Source organism: Nerophis lumbriciformis, linkage group LG10 (assembly GCF_033978685.3).
Source record: "Nerophis lumbriciformis linkage group LG10, RoL_Nlum_v2.1, whole genome shotgun sequence".
NCBI lineage: Eukaryota > Metazoa > Chordata > Actinopteri > Syngnathiformes > Syngnathidae > Nerophis > Nerophis lumbriciformis.
Window position 1 is genome coordinate 3784300 of NC_084557.2, and position 17958 is coordinate 3802257.

Consider the following 17958-nt stretch of genomic DNA (forward strand, 5'->3'; position numbering starts at 1 on the left):
AAGAAATACTTGACTTTCAGTTAATTCTAGCTATATATATATATATATATATATATATATATATATATATATATATATATATATATATATATATATATATATATATATATATGTATGTGTGGGAAAAAAATCACAAGACTATTTCATCTCTACAGGCCTGTTTCATGAGGGGGGGTACCCTCAATCATCAGGAGATTTTATATATTATAAATATATATATATTAATATATATATAGATATTATATATATATATATATATATATATATATATATATAGCTAGAATTAACTGAAAGTCAAGTATTTCTTATATATATATATATCTTAACCACGCCCCCAACCACGCCCCCCGCCCCACCCCGACCACGCCCCTGCCCCCACCCCCCACCCCCCACCTCCCGAAATCGGAGGTCTCAAGGTTGGCAAGTATGGCTCACTTAGACCTAGATTTCATACACTGACTACCCCCAGCAAAAATCAACAGGAAGTTTGCAATTCCCCCTTCAAAACAAAAGTTGTGTAAAAACAGTCACCTTTTTTCAAACATATATATATATATATATATATATATATATATATATATATATATATATATATATATAAATAAAATAAATACTTGAATTTCAGTGTTCATTTACAAACTACAACTCACAAACACTTTAGAGTTAGGGTCCACCATCAGAATGTGTACTTAAACTTATAAAGATCACACGGATATTATTCAGTGAGTTGATTCACCAAAACTAACCTGTTATACAGGAGGAAAAAGCACACAGGACGTTTCAATTGTTCACAGACTGGTCGCGCTCATCAGAATGACAAGACACTTCCGGTCTGCAGGTGATAGCATTCAATTGGGAAGAAACGCCCTACTGCCCCCTACTGACCAATGTGAATACTGATAAATGTGTAATGACAGCTCCAAAAACGAATTCAAACCACAAAATAAAATAAATAAATCAACACAAAAATGTGACACTTTATGGGTGGGTCACATATGCATGTACAGTAGATGGCAGTATTGTCCTGTTTAAAAGTGTCACAACATTGCTGTTTACGGCAGACGAACTGCTTTACGGTAGACACTGTTGTTGTGTGTTGTCAACACGTCACTCAGGTCCGCCTGAATTTCGGGAGTTTTTCGGTAGAAAATTTGTCCCGGGAGGTTTTCGGGAGAGGCGCTGAATTTCGGGAGTCTCCCGGAAAATCCGGGAGGGTTGGCAAGTATGAAGTGAGCCCTACATAGAGGTTTTTGTTTCATGTCTCTACGACATTCCTACTGGGAGTTACAGGCAGTTTTGTCTGTGTTTTCTTCCTAGAGCGCAATTTTGAGTTTTGGGGTTTGTTTTTTTTGATTAGATCGCAATTTTTTGCCAGTCCTAATGTGTGTGTCCAATTTGGTGAGTTTTGAAGCATGTTAAGGGGGTCAAATTACAGCTCAAAGAGGCGGCGGTATAATAATAGAACGCTAGAAATTCAATAGAGTCCTCTGTTCCTAAGGGACTAGGTCCCTAATAATAGATTTTATTTGTAAATTAAAGCTGCAAGCAGCATTGGTCGGGCCCGCGTATTTGGCAGGTGCTAGTCCTAAGTGTCCCAATACTTTTGTCTACTTTTAGTCAGAAGTGTCCCAAGACTTTTGTCTAGTGTACCTACCTTGTCTGCATTGTGTGGGCACGTTGGTGCTTCCTGCTTTTAAGCAGCCATCTTAAAAAAACAGCAGCGCAGCAGCATCAGCGCAGCGGGTTTTTGAAGGGTCATAAAATCAAAACCAGAGCAGTTAGAAAAAAAGCGCAACTGTCATTGTAATCACAAGGGTTAAATCTCTCCTGTGTTAGTTTGAAGGCGAAACGACAAACGCGCTCAGAGGAGTTCGTTTTTGAAGGAAGGTGACCGGTTTTTACAAAAAATTTGTTTTGAAGGGGGAATAGCAAACTTCCTGTTGATTTTTGCTGGGGGTTGTCAATTTATGAAATGTAGGTCTAAGTGAGACCTACATAGAGGTTTTTGTTTCATGTCTCTCCGACCTTCCCAGTGGGAGTTACAGGCAGTTTTGTCAGTTTTTTCATCCGAGGAGCAGTTTTGTGTGCGTTTTATTAAAAAAAATTGCGCTAGAGCACAATTTTGAGATTTGGGGTTAGGTTTTTTTTATTAGATCGCAATTTTTGCCAGTCCTGATGTGTGCGTTCAGTTTGGTGAGTTTTGAAGCATTTTAAGGGGGTCAAATTACAGCTCAAAGAGGCAAAAGTGACTGTTTTTAGTACTTTTTTGTCTTGAAGGGGGAATTGCCAACTTCCTGTTGATTTTAGCCCGAGAATGTAAAATTATGAGAACTAGGTCTAAGTCAGACCTACATAGAGGATTTTGTTTCATGTCTTTTCGACCTTTCTAGTGGGAGTTACAGGCAGTCTAGTTTTCTTTTTTTCTAGGGAGCGCTAGAGCGCAATTTTGAGTTTTGCGGTTCGGTTTTTTTATTAAAAGACAATTTTCTCAGGTCCTGATGTGTGGGTCAAATATGGTGAGTTTTGAAGCATGTTAAGTGGGTCAAATTAGTGCTCAAAGAGGCGGCGGAATAATAATAATAATAATAATAATAATAATAATAATAAAACCTTAGAAAAACAATAGGTCCTTATGTCCCATTGCATAAGGACTCCCTTCGGGAGTCCTTTTGCAATGGGCCATGCGGGCCCTAAAAAGCACTTTACATTGAGTAAACAACCTCAAAGTGCTACAGTGTCAAAATAAATACAAATTAAAGGGGAACATTATCACAATTTCAGAAGGGTTAAAACCATTAAAAATCAGTTCCCAGTGGCTTATTTTATTTTTCGAAGTTTTTTTCAAAATTTTACTCATCACGCAATATCCCTAAAAAAAAGCTTCAAAGTGCCTGATTTTAACCATCGTTATAAACACCCGTCCATTTTCCTGTGACGTCACATAGTGATGCCAACACAAACAAACATGGCGGAAAGAACAGCAAGCTATAGCGACATTAGCTCGGATTCAGACTCGGATTTCAGCGGCTTAAGCGATTCAACAGATTACGCATGTATTGAAACGGATGGTTGTAGTGTGGAGGCAGGTAGCGAAAACGAAATTGAAGAAGAAACTGAAGCTATTGAGCCATATCGGTTTGAACCGTATGCAAGCGAAACCCACGAAAACGACACGACGGCCAGCGACACGGGAGAAAGCGAGGACGAATTCGGCGGTCGCCTTCTAACCAACGATTGGTATGTGTTTGTTTGGCATTAAAGGAAACTAACAACTATGAACTAGGTTTACAGCATATGAAATACATTTGGCAACAACATGCACTTTGAGAGTGCAGACAGCCCGGTTTTCATCAATTAATATATTCTGTAGACATACCCTCATCCGCGCTCTTTTCCTGAAAGCTGATCTGTCCAGTTTTGGAGTTGATGTCAGCAGGCCAGGGAAGCTCGGGTCGATACGGGGTTTAGCTCGCTCGTCCGCGGGAACAAACTGCCGCCATTGCTTGCCGTGCTACCGGGGTCCTTTGTCCCTGAATCGCTCACACACTCCGGCAGATTCAATGGGGGTCTGGCGGCAGATTTCTTTGACTTTATCGTTGGAAATGCATCTGCTTTGAGTGTCGCAGGATATCCACACATTCTTGCCATCTCTGTCGTAGCATACCTTTCGTCGGTAAAGTGTGCGGAAAACAAACGTCCAATTTCTTGCCACTTTCGCATCTTTGGGTCACTGGTGCAACTTGAATCCGTCCCTGTTCGTGTTGTTACACCCTCCGACAACACACCGACGAGGCATGATGTCTCCAAGGTACGGAAAACAGTCGAAAAAAACGGGAAATAACAGAGCTGATTTGACTCGGTGTTTGAGAAAATGGCGGATTGCTTCCCGATGCGACGCCACGTTGTGACGTCATCGCTCCGAGAGCGAATATTAGAAAGGCGTTTAATTCGCCAAAATTCACCCATTTAGAGTTCGGAAATCGGTTAAAAAAAATATATATGGTCTTTTTTCTGCAACATCAAGGTACCGTATTTTCCGCACTATAAGCCGCCCCGGGTTATTAGCCGCACCTTCAATGAATGGCATATTTCAAAACTTTGTTCACCTATAAGGCATGATGTCTCCAAGGTACGGAAAACAGTCGAAAAAACGGAAAATAACAGAGCTGATTTGACTCGGTGTTTGAGAAAATGGCGGATTGCTTCCCGATGTGACGCCACGTTGTGACGTCATCGCTCCGAGAGCGAATATTAGAAAGGCGTTTAATTCGCCAAAATTCACCCATTTAGAGTTCGGAAATCGGTTAAAAAAATATATGGTCTTTTTTTCTGCAACATCAAGGTATATATTGACGCTTACATAGGTCTGGTGATAATGTTCCCCTTTAAAACTAGAACAGCCAAATAGCTAAAACTAGTATTCATATATCTAAAAAAAAAAAAAGTTTTTTTTAAAAAAGAAGGGTTTTTAAGCCTTTTTTAAAAGCATCCACAGTCTGTGGTGCCCTCAGGTGGTCAGGGAGAGCGTTCCACAGAGCAGAAAGCCCGGTCTCCCATAGTTCGTAGCTTTGTCCTCGGAGGTTGGAGGAGGTTAGCCTGTCCGGAGCGGAGGTGTTGTGTGGAGGATTTGGGGGGTGAGTAGTTCTTTGAGGTAGAGGGGGGCATTTCCATGGAGGCACTGGTGGGTTAGTAGGGAGACTTTGAATTCGATCCTGAGTGGAACAGGAAGCCAGTGAAGGGACTTGAGAGTTGGTGTGATATGGTCATATTTCCGCACTCTCATCAGGATCCTAGCAGCACTATTCTGTATGTATTGCAGCTTCTGGATCTTCTTGCTTGGGATCCCCACAAGAAGTGCGTTGCAGTAGTCTAGCCTGGAGGAGACAAAGGCAATATGATCATGTTTCCTTCTTTCTATTTCTTTCTTACATCTTTTATTTCCAGACAAACAATATTAAATCACTTTTTGTTTTTTTTCCACCAGAGTAGAATATATAACCATACTTGCCAACCCTCCCGGATTTTCCGGGAGACTCCCGAAATTCAGCGCCTCTCCCGAAAACCTCCCGGGACAAATTTTCTCCCGAAAATCTCCCGAAATTCAGGACCTGAGTCCGCTTTCCCACAATATAAAGAACGTCTACAGTAAAGCAGTCCGTCTGCCGTAAACAGCAATGTTGTGACACTCTTAAACAGGACAATACTGCCATCTAGTGCATTTGATGAAAGCACTTTTGTGCGTGCCACACATCAATGCATCATCAGAGAGGGTGTTCAGCATGGTTAGAAAAATAGTGACAGAGAATAGAACAAGGATGGACAATTCAACCCTTAACTCAACAATGAGTAGATGAGTGTTATGTGCGTGTATATGTGTAAATAAATGAACACTGAAATTCAAGTATTTCTTTTATTTATATATATATATATATATATATAGGCCCTGCGATGAGGTGGCGACTTGTCCAGGGTGTACGCCGCCTTCCGCCCGATTGTAGCTGAGATCGGCTCCAGCGCCCCCCGCGACCCCAAAGGGAATAAGCGGTAGAAAATGGATGGATGGATATATATATATATATATATATATATATATATATATATATATATATATATATATATATATATATATGTATGTGTGGGAAACAAATCACAAGACTATTTCATCTCTACAGGCCTGTTTCATGAGGGGGGGTACCCTCAATCATCAGGAGATTTTAATGGGAGCATTCACATACCATGGTTTATATAGGGCACAGAGTGGGTGGGTACAGGCTGGCGTAGGGGCGTGGTGATTGGCTCATGTGTTACCTAGGAGGTGTTTCCGTCTGTGGCGGCATGCTGTTACAATTTCGCTGCGCTTGTTGAGGGATGACAGGTCTGGACGGTAAATAATAAACAGTTTCTCTTTCAAGCATAGGTTGCATCTTTTATTACCACTATTGTAAGGTGTGCTGGATGCAAGAATTTGCCATGTTATTGAATATTCAACATTATTGTCTTTGAGGTCCCAAATGTGTTTGCTGAGTTCTGTGGTATTCCGCAGGTTTTGGTTCCTGAAAGAAGCCTTGTGATTGTTCCATCTGGTTTTGAATTCTCCCTCGGTTAATCCTACATATGTGTCGGATGTGTTAATGTCCTTGCGTATTACCTTAGATTGGTAGACAACTGATGTTTGTAAGCACCCCCCGTTGAGAGGGCAATCAGGTTTCTTTCGACAGTTACAGCCTTTGTTGGTTTTGGAGTCGCTTTGTCCGGGGGCCGACGGCTCATTTGCAATTGTTTTGTTGTGGTTTGAGATGATTTGTCGTATATTGTTCATGCAGCTGTAGCTCAATTTAATGTTGTTCTTGTTGAATACTTTTCTTAGGGTGTTGTCTTTGGGAAAGTGTTTGTCAATCAGATTGAGGAATTTGTGTCCAATGTTAGTTGAGACGTTTTTGCTGTATGGGGGGTTGTACCAGATGATGTCGTTTCGTTTTCTGTTCTTTTTTGGCTTGTTTCCTGGCGTGGGTTCATAGGTGAGGGTGAAATTGTATCCGCTTTCATCAAGGGCTTTTTGGTACGGGGGGTTGCTTGGTCAAATTCAGCTTTGCTAGATGACAGCATCGATAGCTTTTTATTAATTCCGGTAGGTATTCTTTTCGTGGTGGTGGGTGGGTGGTTGCTGTCATGGTGCACGTATTGGAGTGTTGTGTTGGGTTTCGTGAATGGTTGGTAGCTGTTATTTCTCAGGTTGAAAGTGACGTCAAGGAAGTTGACGGTTTGCTTGTTGGCTTCAATCGTGATCCGTAGGCCGTTCTCTTTGAAAATTTGGCATATGCGCTTCTTGGTATTCTCGCTGCTCCTTGGCGAGGCGCGACACACTGCCAGTCCGTCATCACGGTAAATACCAAGGTTCAGATTGAGGCTAGCGAGCTGGGAGAGGAGGAAACTCCCAACGAGTTCACACGTTTCTGCTCCGTCAAAACTTCCCATAGTATATATATATATATATATATATGAAATATTTGACTTGGTGAATTCTAGCTGTAAATATACTCCTCCCCTCTTAACCATGCACCCACCCCCCACCTCCCGAAATTGGAGGTCTCAAGGTTGGCAAGTATGTATATAACAGGTGTCAAACTCAAGGCCCCGGGGGGGCCAAAGCTGGCCCGCCACATCATTTTATGTGGCCCGCAAAAAGGAATTTGGTCCATTTTGCTAAATGTGTTTCAACTTTGACCGGAAAAACTGTAGAAGCACGCAACTGCAGTTCTTCCTGACTCAATATTGTTCCATGCAGAAGCTGTTCCTAACATATTTTTGTCATTACCACGCTTTTTGAAATGAATTCTACAATAGGTGGGTTGCAGTCACATGACCTAGAGCAGGGGTCGGCAACCCGCGGCTCCGGAGCCTCATGCGGCTCTTTGATCACTCTGATGCGGCTCAGCAGCTTACTTGCTGAACCCTCCAATTTTCCCGTGAGACTTCCGGATTTCAGTGCCTCTCGCAGTAATAATATTCACCGATTTTCACCCTTACAGCTATAATAAGGGAGTGCCATGATGGTGCAACATTTGGCGCCCTCTACAACCTGTATTAACAACGTGCCAGCCAAACACTAGTTATACAAAATACATTTTCTGCTTGCACACGTACGCGACAGCAAGGCATACTTGGTCAACAGCCACACAAGTTACACTGACGGTGACCATATAAAACAACTTTAACACTCTTACTAATAATGCGCCACACTTTGAACCAAAACCAAACAAGAATGACAAACACATTTCGGGAGAACATCTGCACCTTAACACAACATAAACACAACAGAATAAATACCCAGAATCCCATGCAGCCCTGACTCTTCCGGGCTACATTATACACCCCTGCTACCACCAAACCCCGCCCCCACCCCAAGCCTGCTCCCTCACACATCAACCCTTTTTTTGTTTTCTATTCGGGCTCCAGCACTATGGAATGCCCTCCCGGTAACAATTAGAGATGCTACCTCAGTAGAAGCATTTAAGTCCCATCTTAAAACTCATTTGTATACTCTAGCCTTTAAATAGACCCCCTGTTAGACCAGTTGATCTGCCGTTTCTTTTCTTTTCTCCTCTGCTCCCCTTTTCCTTGAGGGGGGTGGGGCACAGGTCCGGTGGCCATGGATGAAGTGCTGGCTGTCCAGAGTCGGGACCCGGGGTGGACCGCTCGCCTGTGCATCGGCTGGGAACATCTCTACGCTGCTGACCCGTCTCCGCTCGGGATGGTGTCCTGCTGGCCCCACTATGGACTGGACTCTTACTATTATGTTGGATCCACTATGGACTGGACTCTCACAATATTATGTCAGACCCACTCGACATCCATTGCTTTCGGTCTCCCCTAGAGGGGGGGGGGTTACCCACATATGCGGTCCTCTCCAAGGTTTCTCATAGTCATTCACATCGACGTCCCACTGGGGTGAGTTTTCCTTGCCCGTATGTGGGCTTTGTACCGAGGATGTCGTTGTGGCTTGTGCAGCCCTTTGAGACACTTGTGATTTAGGGCTATATAAATAAAGATTGATTGATTGATTGATTGAACCCCCCCCCCCCCCCCCCCCCCCTCTCTGTGCGTCGGTTGAGGTGGGCGGGGTTTGGTAGCGGGGGTGTATAATGTATCCCGGAAGAGTTAGGGCTGCATGGGATTCTGGGTATTTGTCCTGTTGTGTTTATGTTGTGCTACGGTGCAGATGTTCTCCCGAAATGTGTTTGTCATTCTTGTTTGGTGTGGGTTCACAGTGTGGCTTATCATGCACGCTGGTTGTAGTGGGCGCTATATGCTGCACCATCACGGCACGCATGACACGCTGACAAGCGCTATTCAATTGAAACCCGCGTGTCGCACAAGTTTAAAACATTCCATACAAAGGTGTGGGCGGCGTGTCTGAGACCCCTGGTTTATACATAGCACAAAGCAAAAAACAACAACTTTGAATGCAGTGTTATTTCATTTAAAATTTCCAAAATTTTTGCGGCTCCCATTGTTTTCTATAATTTGCGAAACTGGTCAAAATGGCTCTTTGACTGGTAAAGGTTGCCGACCCCTGACCTAGAGCAGTGTTTTTCAACCTTTTTTGAGGCAAGGCACGTTTTTTTTTCATTAAAAATTCCGGGGGCTGTCAGGTTCAAACACTGATGACATCTAATAATCAGACAGGAAGCAAGGAATCAAGCAGAGACAGAGGTACATTTAGCTAGAGGAGACACGTGTTTTGAGCTGTATTCTAGTTACAGATCCAAACTACGTTCTAAAAGTCAAGCCCGCGCGCCTCCTCTATTTATTTGGAAGGGCCCTATTACATCACTGAAGCTGTCGCTGAGGGAAGGGGGTAATCTCGACAACTCCAGTTAGACACAATATATGATTATAGAATAAATGAAAATTAATTGACGCAGTTCATATCGCCTTGTCTTTGCTCTGTCTGCGTCACGGCGATGTTCATCCTTGGCAGCCAGCAGGCCGAGTCTGGACACAACATTGATAAAGACAAACTGGCAATCTTTTGGACTGCGAGTTTGCACCGATACAAAAATACCACTTCAGCACAATTGACAATAATTCATAGCAACGGCCCTTAAGCATAAAGTTAGTGTGATAATATATACATAATTATTCTAACAGAGGCACACCACCAGCAGAAAACGTTAAAAAATGAAACTCCACCAGGTCGTCGTGCCTTATTTTGAGTTTTTGTTGGTGTTTTCCTTGTGTGTCGTGCTTTAGTTCTTGTCTTGCGCTGTTATTTTGGTGGCCCTTCCTGTTTTGTTGGTGTTTTCCTGTAGCAGTTTCATGTCTTCCTTTGAGCGCTGTTCCCAGCACCTGCTTTGTGTTAGCGAGCAAGGTTTGTCAGGTTCAAACACTGATGACATCTATTAAACAAGACAAGTAGCAAAGAATCAAACAGAGGCAGAATTCAATTTTGCTCATTTGAGGAGACACGTGTCGACCTGTAACCTCTTACAGTGTCACCCACGCGCTGGTGAAAGATTGTACGCCATCCATCCATCCATCCATCCATCTTCTTCCGCTTATCCGAGGTCGGGTCGCGGGGGCAGCAGCCTAAGCAGGGAAGCCCAGACTTCCCTCTCCCCAGCCACTTCGTCCAGCTCTTCCTGTGGGACCCCGAGGCGTTCCCAGGCCAGCCGGGAGACATAGTCTTCCCAACGTGTCCTGGGTCTTCCCCGCGGCCTCCTACCGGTCGGACGTGCCCTAAACACCTCCCTAGGGAGGCGTTCGGGTGGCATCCTGACCAGATGCCCGAACCACCTCATCTGGTTCCTCTCGATGTGGAGGAGCAGCGGCTTTACTTTGAGCTCCTCCCGGATGGCAGAGCTTCTCACCCTATCTCTAAGGGAGAGCCCCGCCACCCGGCGGAGGAAACTCATTTCGGCCGCTTGTACCCGTGATCTTGTCCTTTCGGTCATAACCCAAAGCTCATGACCATAGGTGAGGATGGGAACGTAGATCGACCGGTAAATTGAGAGCTTTGCCTTCCGGCTCAGCTCCTTCTTCACCACAACGGATCGATACAGCGTCCGCATTACTGAAGACGCCGCACCGATCCGCCTGTCGATCTCATGATCCACTCTTCCCTCGCTCGTGAACAAGACTCCGAGGTACTTGAACTCTTCCACTTGGGGCAAGATCTCTTCCCCAACCCGGAGATGGCACTCCACCCTTTTCCGGGCGAGAACCATGGACTGGGACTTGGAGGTGCTGATTCTCATCCCAGTCGCTTCACACTCGGCTGCGAACCGATCCAGTGAGAGCTGAAGATCCTGGCCAGATGAAGCCATCAGGACCACATCATCTGCAAAAAGCAGAGACCTAATCCTGCAGCCACCAAACCAGATACCCTCAACGCCTTGACTGCGCCTAGAAATTCTGTCCATAAAAGTTATGAACAGAATGTGTGACAAAGGGCAGCCTTGGCGGAGTCCAACCCTCACTGGAAACGTGTCCGACTTACTGCCGGCAATGCGGACCAAGCTCTGGCACTGAGCATACAGGGAGCGGACTGCCACAATCAGACAGTCCGATACCCCATACTCTCTGAGCACTCCCCACAGGACTTCCCGAGGGACACGGTCGAATGCCTTCTCCAAGTCCACAAAGCACATGTAGACTGGTTGGGCAAACTCCCATGCACCTTCAAGGACCCTGCCGAGAGTATAGAGCTGGTCCACAGTTCCACGACCAGGACGAAAACCACATTGTTCCTCCTGAATCCGAGGTTCGACTATCCGGCGTAGCCTCCTCTCCAGTACACCTGGATTGTACGCCACCTCTTTTTATTTGGACTTTCCCTGTTTACATAAGATCTGTTTCTAAAGGAATGGGGAGTATGTAAACAGTCTTTGTTTTCGGTCACATTAACACGAAAGAAAAAGATGCCTCAGGCTTGGGCTGGTCCTGGCTTCAGCCTGGGCAGGTCTTCGATGACAATAGATAACCCGGCTCCTCCCATCGTACACAACGGAATTTTCCAAGCCTTTGCTTGGTGCAACAAAGACAGCCTCTTGTCTGTTCATTGGGAACTCAGAGAACGGAAAGTTTTTTGATAATTTACATACAATTTTCCTGACGAGGCTATTTAGGTTGTTGCTACCCTTCTTGGTGTGCACATTGTTGATTGCCATGTCATGTACGGATGTACTTTGTGGACGCCGTAAGTGTTTGCTGTCGTCCAGCATTCTGTTTCTGTTTACTTTGTAGCGAGTTCAGTTTTACTTGTGTTTTGCATAGCCATTCCTATGTTTCATTGCCTTTTCCTTATGTTCATTTTTGGTTTAAGCATTATGTACGTGTTTACCTACATATTGGGATCACACAAACCATCCTCGTCTCACCCGACCCATTCCGACTTTTACAAAGCAATTAACTACCTGCTGCCACCTACTGACATGGAGTATTACGCGGTTACCCTGCCGAGTTTTACACAGCGCGTAACGAGTGCTGCTGTGATGGTGAGGTAAGCAAGTCTGTGATCAGTTTGATGGCATACAAGACCATGGAAATCAAATGAAAGAGTCAATTGTGTAAAACTATCACGTGGCAATTGTCCACACAAGTTAAGAACAGTTAAAGCTGAAAACAATCAGTCTGACATGTTGTGACCACAAAGTGTATAGAAACATGACCTAAATGGTATTTGACAGTTTGCAGGTGGAGTGAACATGTCAGTTCCCAACACCTACGGCCTGGTGTTCGCCTGCACCTGCGCCATGATCCTGGGTGTGGGCCTGGGTGCCAACCTGCTGGTCTTCTCCTTATTCGCCAAGTACAAGACGCTGCGTAAGAACCGCCTGGACATCCTCCTGCTCAGCATGTCCCTGGCCGACTTCCTCACCCTGCTGCTCATCCCCTTCACCTTGCACTCGGCACTCAGCCACTCCTGGCCTCTGGACGACGTGGCCTGTAAGGTCTACCAGTTCCTGTTGGCCTTCAGCTTGGCGGCCAGCACCTACTCGCTGTGCGCCGTGTCCATGGCGAGGGCCATGATCATCACCAACCCCTACCAGCCTCCAGCTATGGACCTGGTCATCCTCATGTTCGTTCTGGTCTGGGCCCTGAGCTTCCTCATCAGCCTGCCCCTGAGAATGTTTGCCACCAAAGAGATCCTGAGCTCTAGCCTGGTCGACTTCTCCTTCTGCCTTCCTACCCTCCACGAGCATCACTACCAGGTGGTCCTCAGCCAGTTTGTGCTCTTCTACTTTGTACCCATGCTGGTCATTGCCTTCAATTACATCCGCCTGGCTCTGTTTCTCCACAAGAGTCCGGTCATGTCCATACCTAGCGCCAGGAACACTCGGCGAGCCTCGGTCATGGTCTTCTTGGCGGCCGCGACCTTCTCAGTGTGCTGGCTACCAGGCTACGTGCTGGAGCTATGCGTCTACTTAGGGGTCTACCGGCACGGACGGGCCTGGGAGCTCTTCTACTTCATGTGCACGGTGCTCCAGTACCTGCACCCCTGCATCAACCCTCTCCTCTACGTGCTGCTGTCCAGGCGCCACAGGAGGGCGGCCCGGCTCTTTGGTTGTCGCCGGAACAGAGTGCGGCCGCAGGTCGTCAGTGCGTCCGCGGACAGTTCGGCTCACACATCGTAATCAACTTGTTGGATACAAAACTCCCTTTACAAAAGGCTAGGCTGAAGACACACATTGTTCATCCCCATGAAACAGAAAAGTATCTGTTGCCATGTTTCGACATCTTTGGAAATATGAGCACAGCTTCAGCAAGACTCAAGGATTGGTTGGCGAATCAGCTGAAGAGCTTCCCTTGGCAACAGAAGTATGAATCACTAAGTAATGGGACAAGTATTTTCACATCTCAATTCACAGTAATTGGGAATGGAAAACAATATTTAACTGTTGCTCAAAAAGGTTCATTATGTCTTCTTATTCATACACTTTCTCAAATTTCCTTGTAATCAGACCATGGAATCAAACTTCCATCTAATATACCGAAGACATGTTCTGATTACAAGAACATTTGAAGAAGTATACGAACAAGAAGACTTTTTTTTAGCAACCTTAAGAAAGACTTGGACACGAAGGTGTTGCCTATAGCAGTGGTTCTCAACCTTTTTTCAGTGAAAATGTTTTTAATTCAAGTACCCCCTAATCCAGGGGTCGGCAACCCGCGGCTCCGGAGCCGCATGCGGCTCTTTGATCACTCTGATGCGGCTCGGCTGCGTACTTGCAGACCCTCCCGATTTTCCCGGGAGATTTCCGGATTTCGATCCCTCTCGCAGAAAACTCCCAGGATTAATATTCTCCGATTGTCACCCTAACAATAATAACAAGGGCGTGCCATGATGGTACAGCATTTAGCGCCCTCTACAATCTGTACGAACAGCGTGCCAGCCCAGCCTTTTGTTGTATGCATCTTCTAATTGCACACGCAAGTGACAGCAAGGCATACTTGCGGTGACGGTGGCAATATAAAACAACTTTAACACTCTTACTAATAATGCGCCACACTTTGAACCAAAACCAAACAAGAATGACAAACACATTTCGGGAGAACATCTGCACCTTAACACAACATAAACACAACAGAACAAATACCCAGAATCCCATGCAGCCCTGACTCTTCCGCGCTACTTTATACACCCCTGCTACCACCAAACCCCGCCCCCACCCCAATCCTGCTCCCCCACACATCGGGGTTTGGTAGCGGGGTGTATAATGTAGCCCGGAAGAGTTAGGGCTGCATGGGATTCTGGGTATTTGTTCTGTTGTGTTTATGTTACGGTGCAGATGTTCTCCCGAAATGTGTTTGTCATTCTTGTTTGGTGTGGGTTCACAGTGTGGCGCATTATTAGTAAGAGTGTTAAAGTTTTTTATACCGCCACCGTCACTGTAACCTGTGTGGTCGTTGCCCAAGTATGCCTTGCTGCCACTTACGTGAGCAAGCAGAAGCCCCTTACAACGTGTGACTAGGCCGGCACGCTGGTTGTAGTGGGCGCTAAATGCTGTAACATCACGGCACGTTTGAGAGAATAGTTGCCCTGACATTCGCAGTCTGCCGGAAAAATCTGGAGGGTTGACAAGTATGATGCTGTCTAGTGCCATTCATATAAAACCCGTGGGCCGCACTAACATTCAATTATCATATTAAGGTGTGGGCCGCGTGTCTGAGACCCTTGGTTTATACATAGCACAAAGCAAAAAAAAACTTTGTATGCAGTGTTATTTCATTTTAAATTTCAAAAGATTTTTGTGGCTCCCATTGTTTTCTTTAATTTGTAAAACTGGTCAAAATGATCAGTGTCAGAGCTTGGTTCGCATTGCCGGCAGTAAGTCGGACACGTTTCCGGTGAGGGTTGGACTCCGCCAAGGCTGCCCTTTGTCACCGATTCTGTTCATAACTTTTATGGACAGAATTTCTAGGCGCAGTCAAGGCGTTGAGGGGATCCGGTTTGGTGGCTGCAGGATTAGGTCTCTGCTTTTTGCAGATGATTTGGTCCTGATGGCTTCATCTGGCCAGGATCTTCAGCTCTCACTGGATCGGTTCGCAGCTGAGTGTGAAGCGACTGGGATGAGAATCAGCACCTCCAAGTCCAAGTCCATGGTTCTCGCCCGGAAAAGGGTGGAGTGCCATCTCCGGGTTGGGGAGGAGATCTTGCCCCAAGTGGAGGAGTTCAAGTACCTTGGAGTCTTGTTCACGAGTGAGGGAAGAGTGGATCGTGAGATCGACAGGCGGATCGGTGCGGCGTCTTCAGTAATGCGGACGCTGTATCGATCCGTTGTGGTGAAGAAGGAGCTGAGCCGGAAGACAAAGCTCTCAATTTACCGGTCGATCTACGTTCCCATCCTCACCTATGGTCATGAGCTTTGGGTTATGACCGAAAGGACAAGATCACGGGTACAAGCGGCCGAAATGAGTTTCCTCCGCCGGGTGGCGGGGCTCTACCTTAGAGATAGGGTGAGAAGCTCTGTCATCCGGGGGGAGCTCAAAGTAAAGCCGCTGCTCCTCCACATCGAGAGGAGCCAGATGAGGTGGTTCGGGCATCTGGTCAGGATGCCACCCGAGCGCCTCCCTAAGGAGGTGTTTAGGGCATGTCCGACCGGTAGGAGGCCACGAGGAAGACCCAGGACACGTTGGAAAGACTATGTCTCCCGGCTGGCCTGGGAACGCCTCGGGATCCCCCGGGAGGAGCTGGACGAAGTGGCTGGGGAGAGGGAAGTCTGGGCTTCCCTGCTTAGGCTGCTGCCCCCGCGACCCGACCTCGGATAAGCGGAAGAAGATGGATGGATGGTTGGATGGTCAAAATGGCTCTTTGACTGGTAAAGGTTGCCGACCCCTGGGCTAATCAGAGCAAAGCATTTTTGGTTGGAAAAAAAGAGATAAAGGAGTAAAATACAGGACTATGTCATCAGTTTCTGATTTATTAAATTGTATTACAGTGCAAAATATTGCTCATTTGTAGTGGTCTTTCTGGAACTATTTGGAAAAAAGGTATAAAAATAATTAAAAACTTGTTGAAAAATAAACAAGCAGAGGTGGGTAGTAACGCGCTACATTTACTCCGTTACATCTACTTGAGTAACTTTTGGGATAAATTGTACTTCTAAGAGTAGTTTTAATGCAACTTACTTTTACTTTTACTTAAGTATATTTATAGAGAAGAAACGCTACTTTTACTCCGCTACTTTTATCTACATTCAGCTCGCTACTCGCTACTAATTTTTATCGATCTGTTAATGCACGCTTTGTTTGTTTTGGTCTGTCAGACAGACCTTCATAGTGCCTGCCTTACTAGTGACGTTTCACTCCGTTCCACCAATCAGATGCAGTCACTGGTGACGTTGGACCAATCAAACAGAGCCAGGCGGTCACATGACCTGACTTAAACAAGTTGAAAAACTTATTGGGGTGTTACCATTTAGTGGTCAATTGTACGGAATATGTACTGTACTGTGCAATCTACTAATACAAGTTTCAATCAATCAATCAAAAGTGTGAAGGAAAAAAGACACTTTTTTATTTCAAACGTACATCCCGTCAAAAGCCTAAAGACTGACTGCACAGTTCCTGTCTTCACAATAAAAGTGCCGCTCCATCGCGCCTGCGCTTTCAAAACAAGAGTCTCCGAAAGCCAGCGCAAACAAGCTAGCAAGCTACGGAATTTGCCGCCAATGTTTTTCTTGTAAAGTGTGTGAAAACGAATATGGAAGCTGGACAAATAAGATACCAAAAACCAACCGCTTTCATGTGGTATTAGACAGAAAGGAGGAACTTTTTTTCTCCTGCATTTGAAAACGTGGACGTTAAGCACTGCTGTCAGGATTACAATCAATGCAAGTCATCAGAATCAGGTAATACACCAACTTATATTCTTGTCTTCATGAAAGAAAGGAATCTATATGTGTTAAACATGCATGTATATTCAGTAAAACACCTTTAACATGTAAACAAAAATGGCAAAATAAATAAATATAAATTATATACTGTATATATCAATGTATGTGTATATATGTATATATATATATATATATATATATATAACAGAAAACGAAACGGCATCATCTGGTACAACCCCCCATACAGCAAAAACGTCTCAACGAACATTGGACACAAATTCCTCAATCTGATTGACAAACACTTTCCCAAAGACAACAACCTAAGAAAAGTATTCAACAAGAACAACATCAAATTGAGCTACAGCTGCATGAACAATATACGACAAATCATCTCAAACCACAACAAAACAATTGCAAATGAGCCGTCGACCCCCAGTCAGAACGACTCCAAAACAAACAAAGCATGTAACTGTCGAAAGAAACCTGATTGCCCCCTCAACGGGGGATGCTTACAAACATCAGTTGTCTACCAATCTAAGGTAATACGCAAGGACATTAACACATCCGACACATATGTAGGATTAACCGAGGGTGAATTCAAAACCAGATGGAACAACCACAAGGCTTCTTTCAGGAACAAAAACCTGCGAAATACCACAGAACTCAGCAAACACATTTGGGACCTCAAAGACAATAATGTTGAATATTCAATAACATGGCAAATTCTTGCATCCAGCACACCTTACAATAGTGGTAATAAAAGATGCAACCTATGCTTGAAAGAGAAACTGTTTATTATTTACCGTCCAGACCTGTCATCCCTCAACAAGCGCAGCGAAATTGTAACAACATGCCGCCATAGACGGAAACACATGAGCCAATCACCACGCCCCTAGGCCAGCCTGTACCCACCCACTCTGTGCCCTATATAAACCATGGTATGCGAATGCTCCCATTAAAATCTCCTGACGATTGAGGGTACCCCCCCCTCATGAAACAGGCCTGTAGAGATGAAATAGTCTTGTGATTTTTTTTCCCCACACATACATATATATATATATATATATATATATATATATATATATATATATATATATGATATGTGTGTGTATGTTACTCA

At 44.9% G+C, this 17958-nt stretch overlaps 1 protein-coding gene across 1 annotated transcript; it reads left to right on the top strand.

Moving 5' to 3' along the window:
- Positions 1-12206: 12206 nt before the first annotated feature.
- On the top strand, positions 12207-13136 carry LOC133612798 (galanin receptor 2a). The gene has a single exon (XM_061970486.2). It carries the CDS (start codon positions 12207-12209, stop codon positions 13134-13136), a length of 930 nt encoding a protein of 309 aa, XP_061826470.1.
- The last annotated feature ends 4822 nt before the right edge of the window (positions 13137-17958 follow it).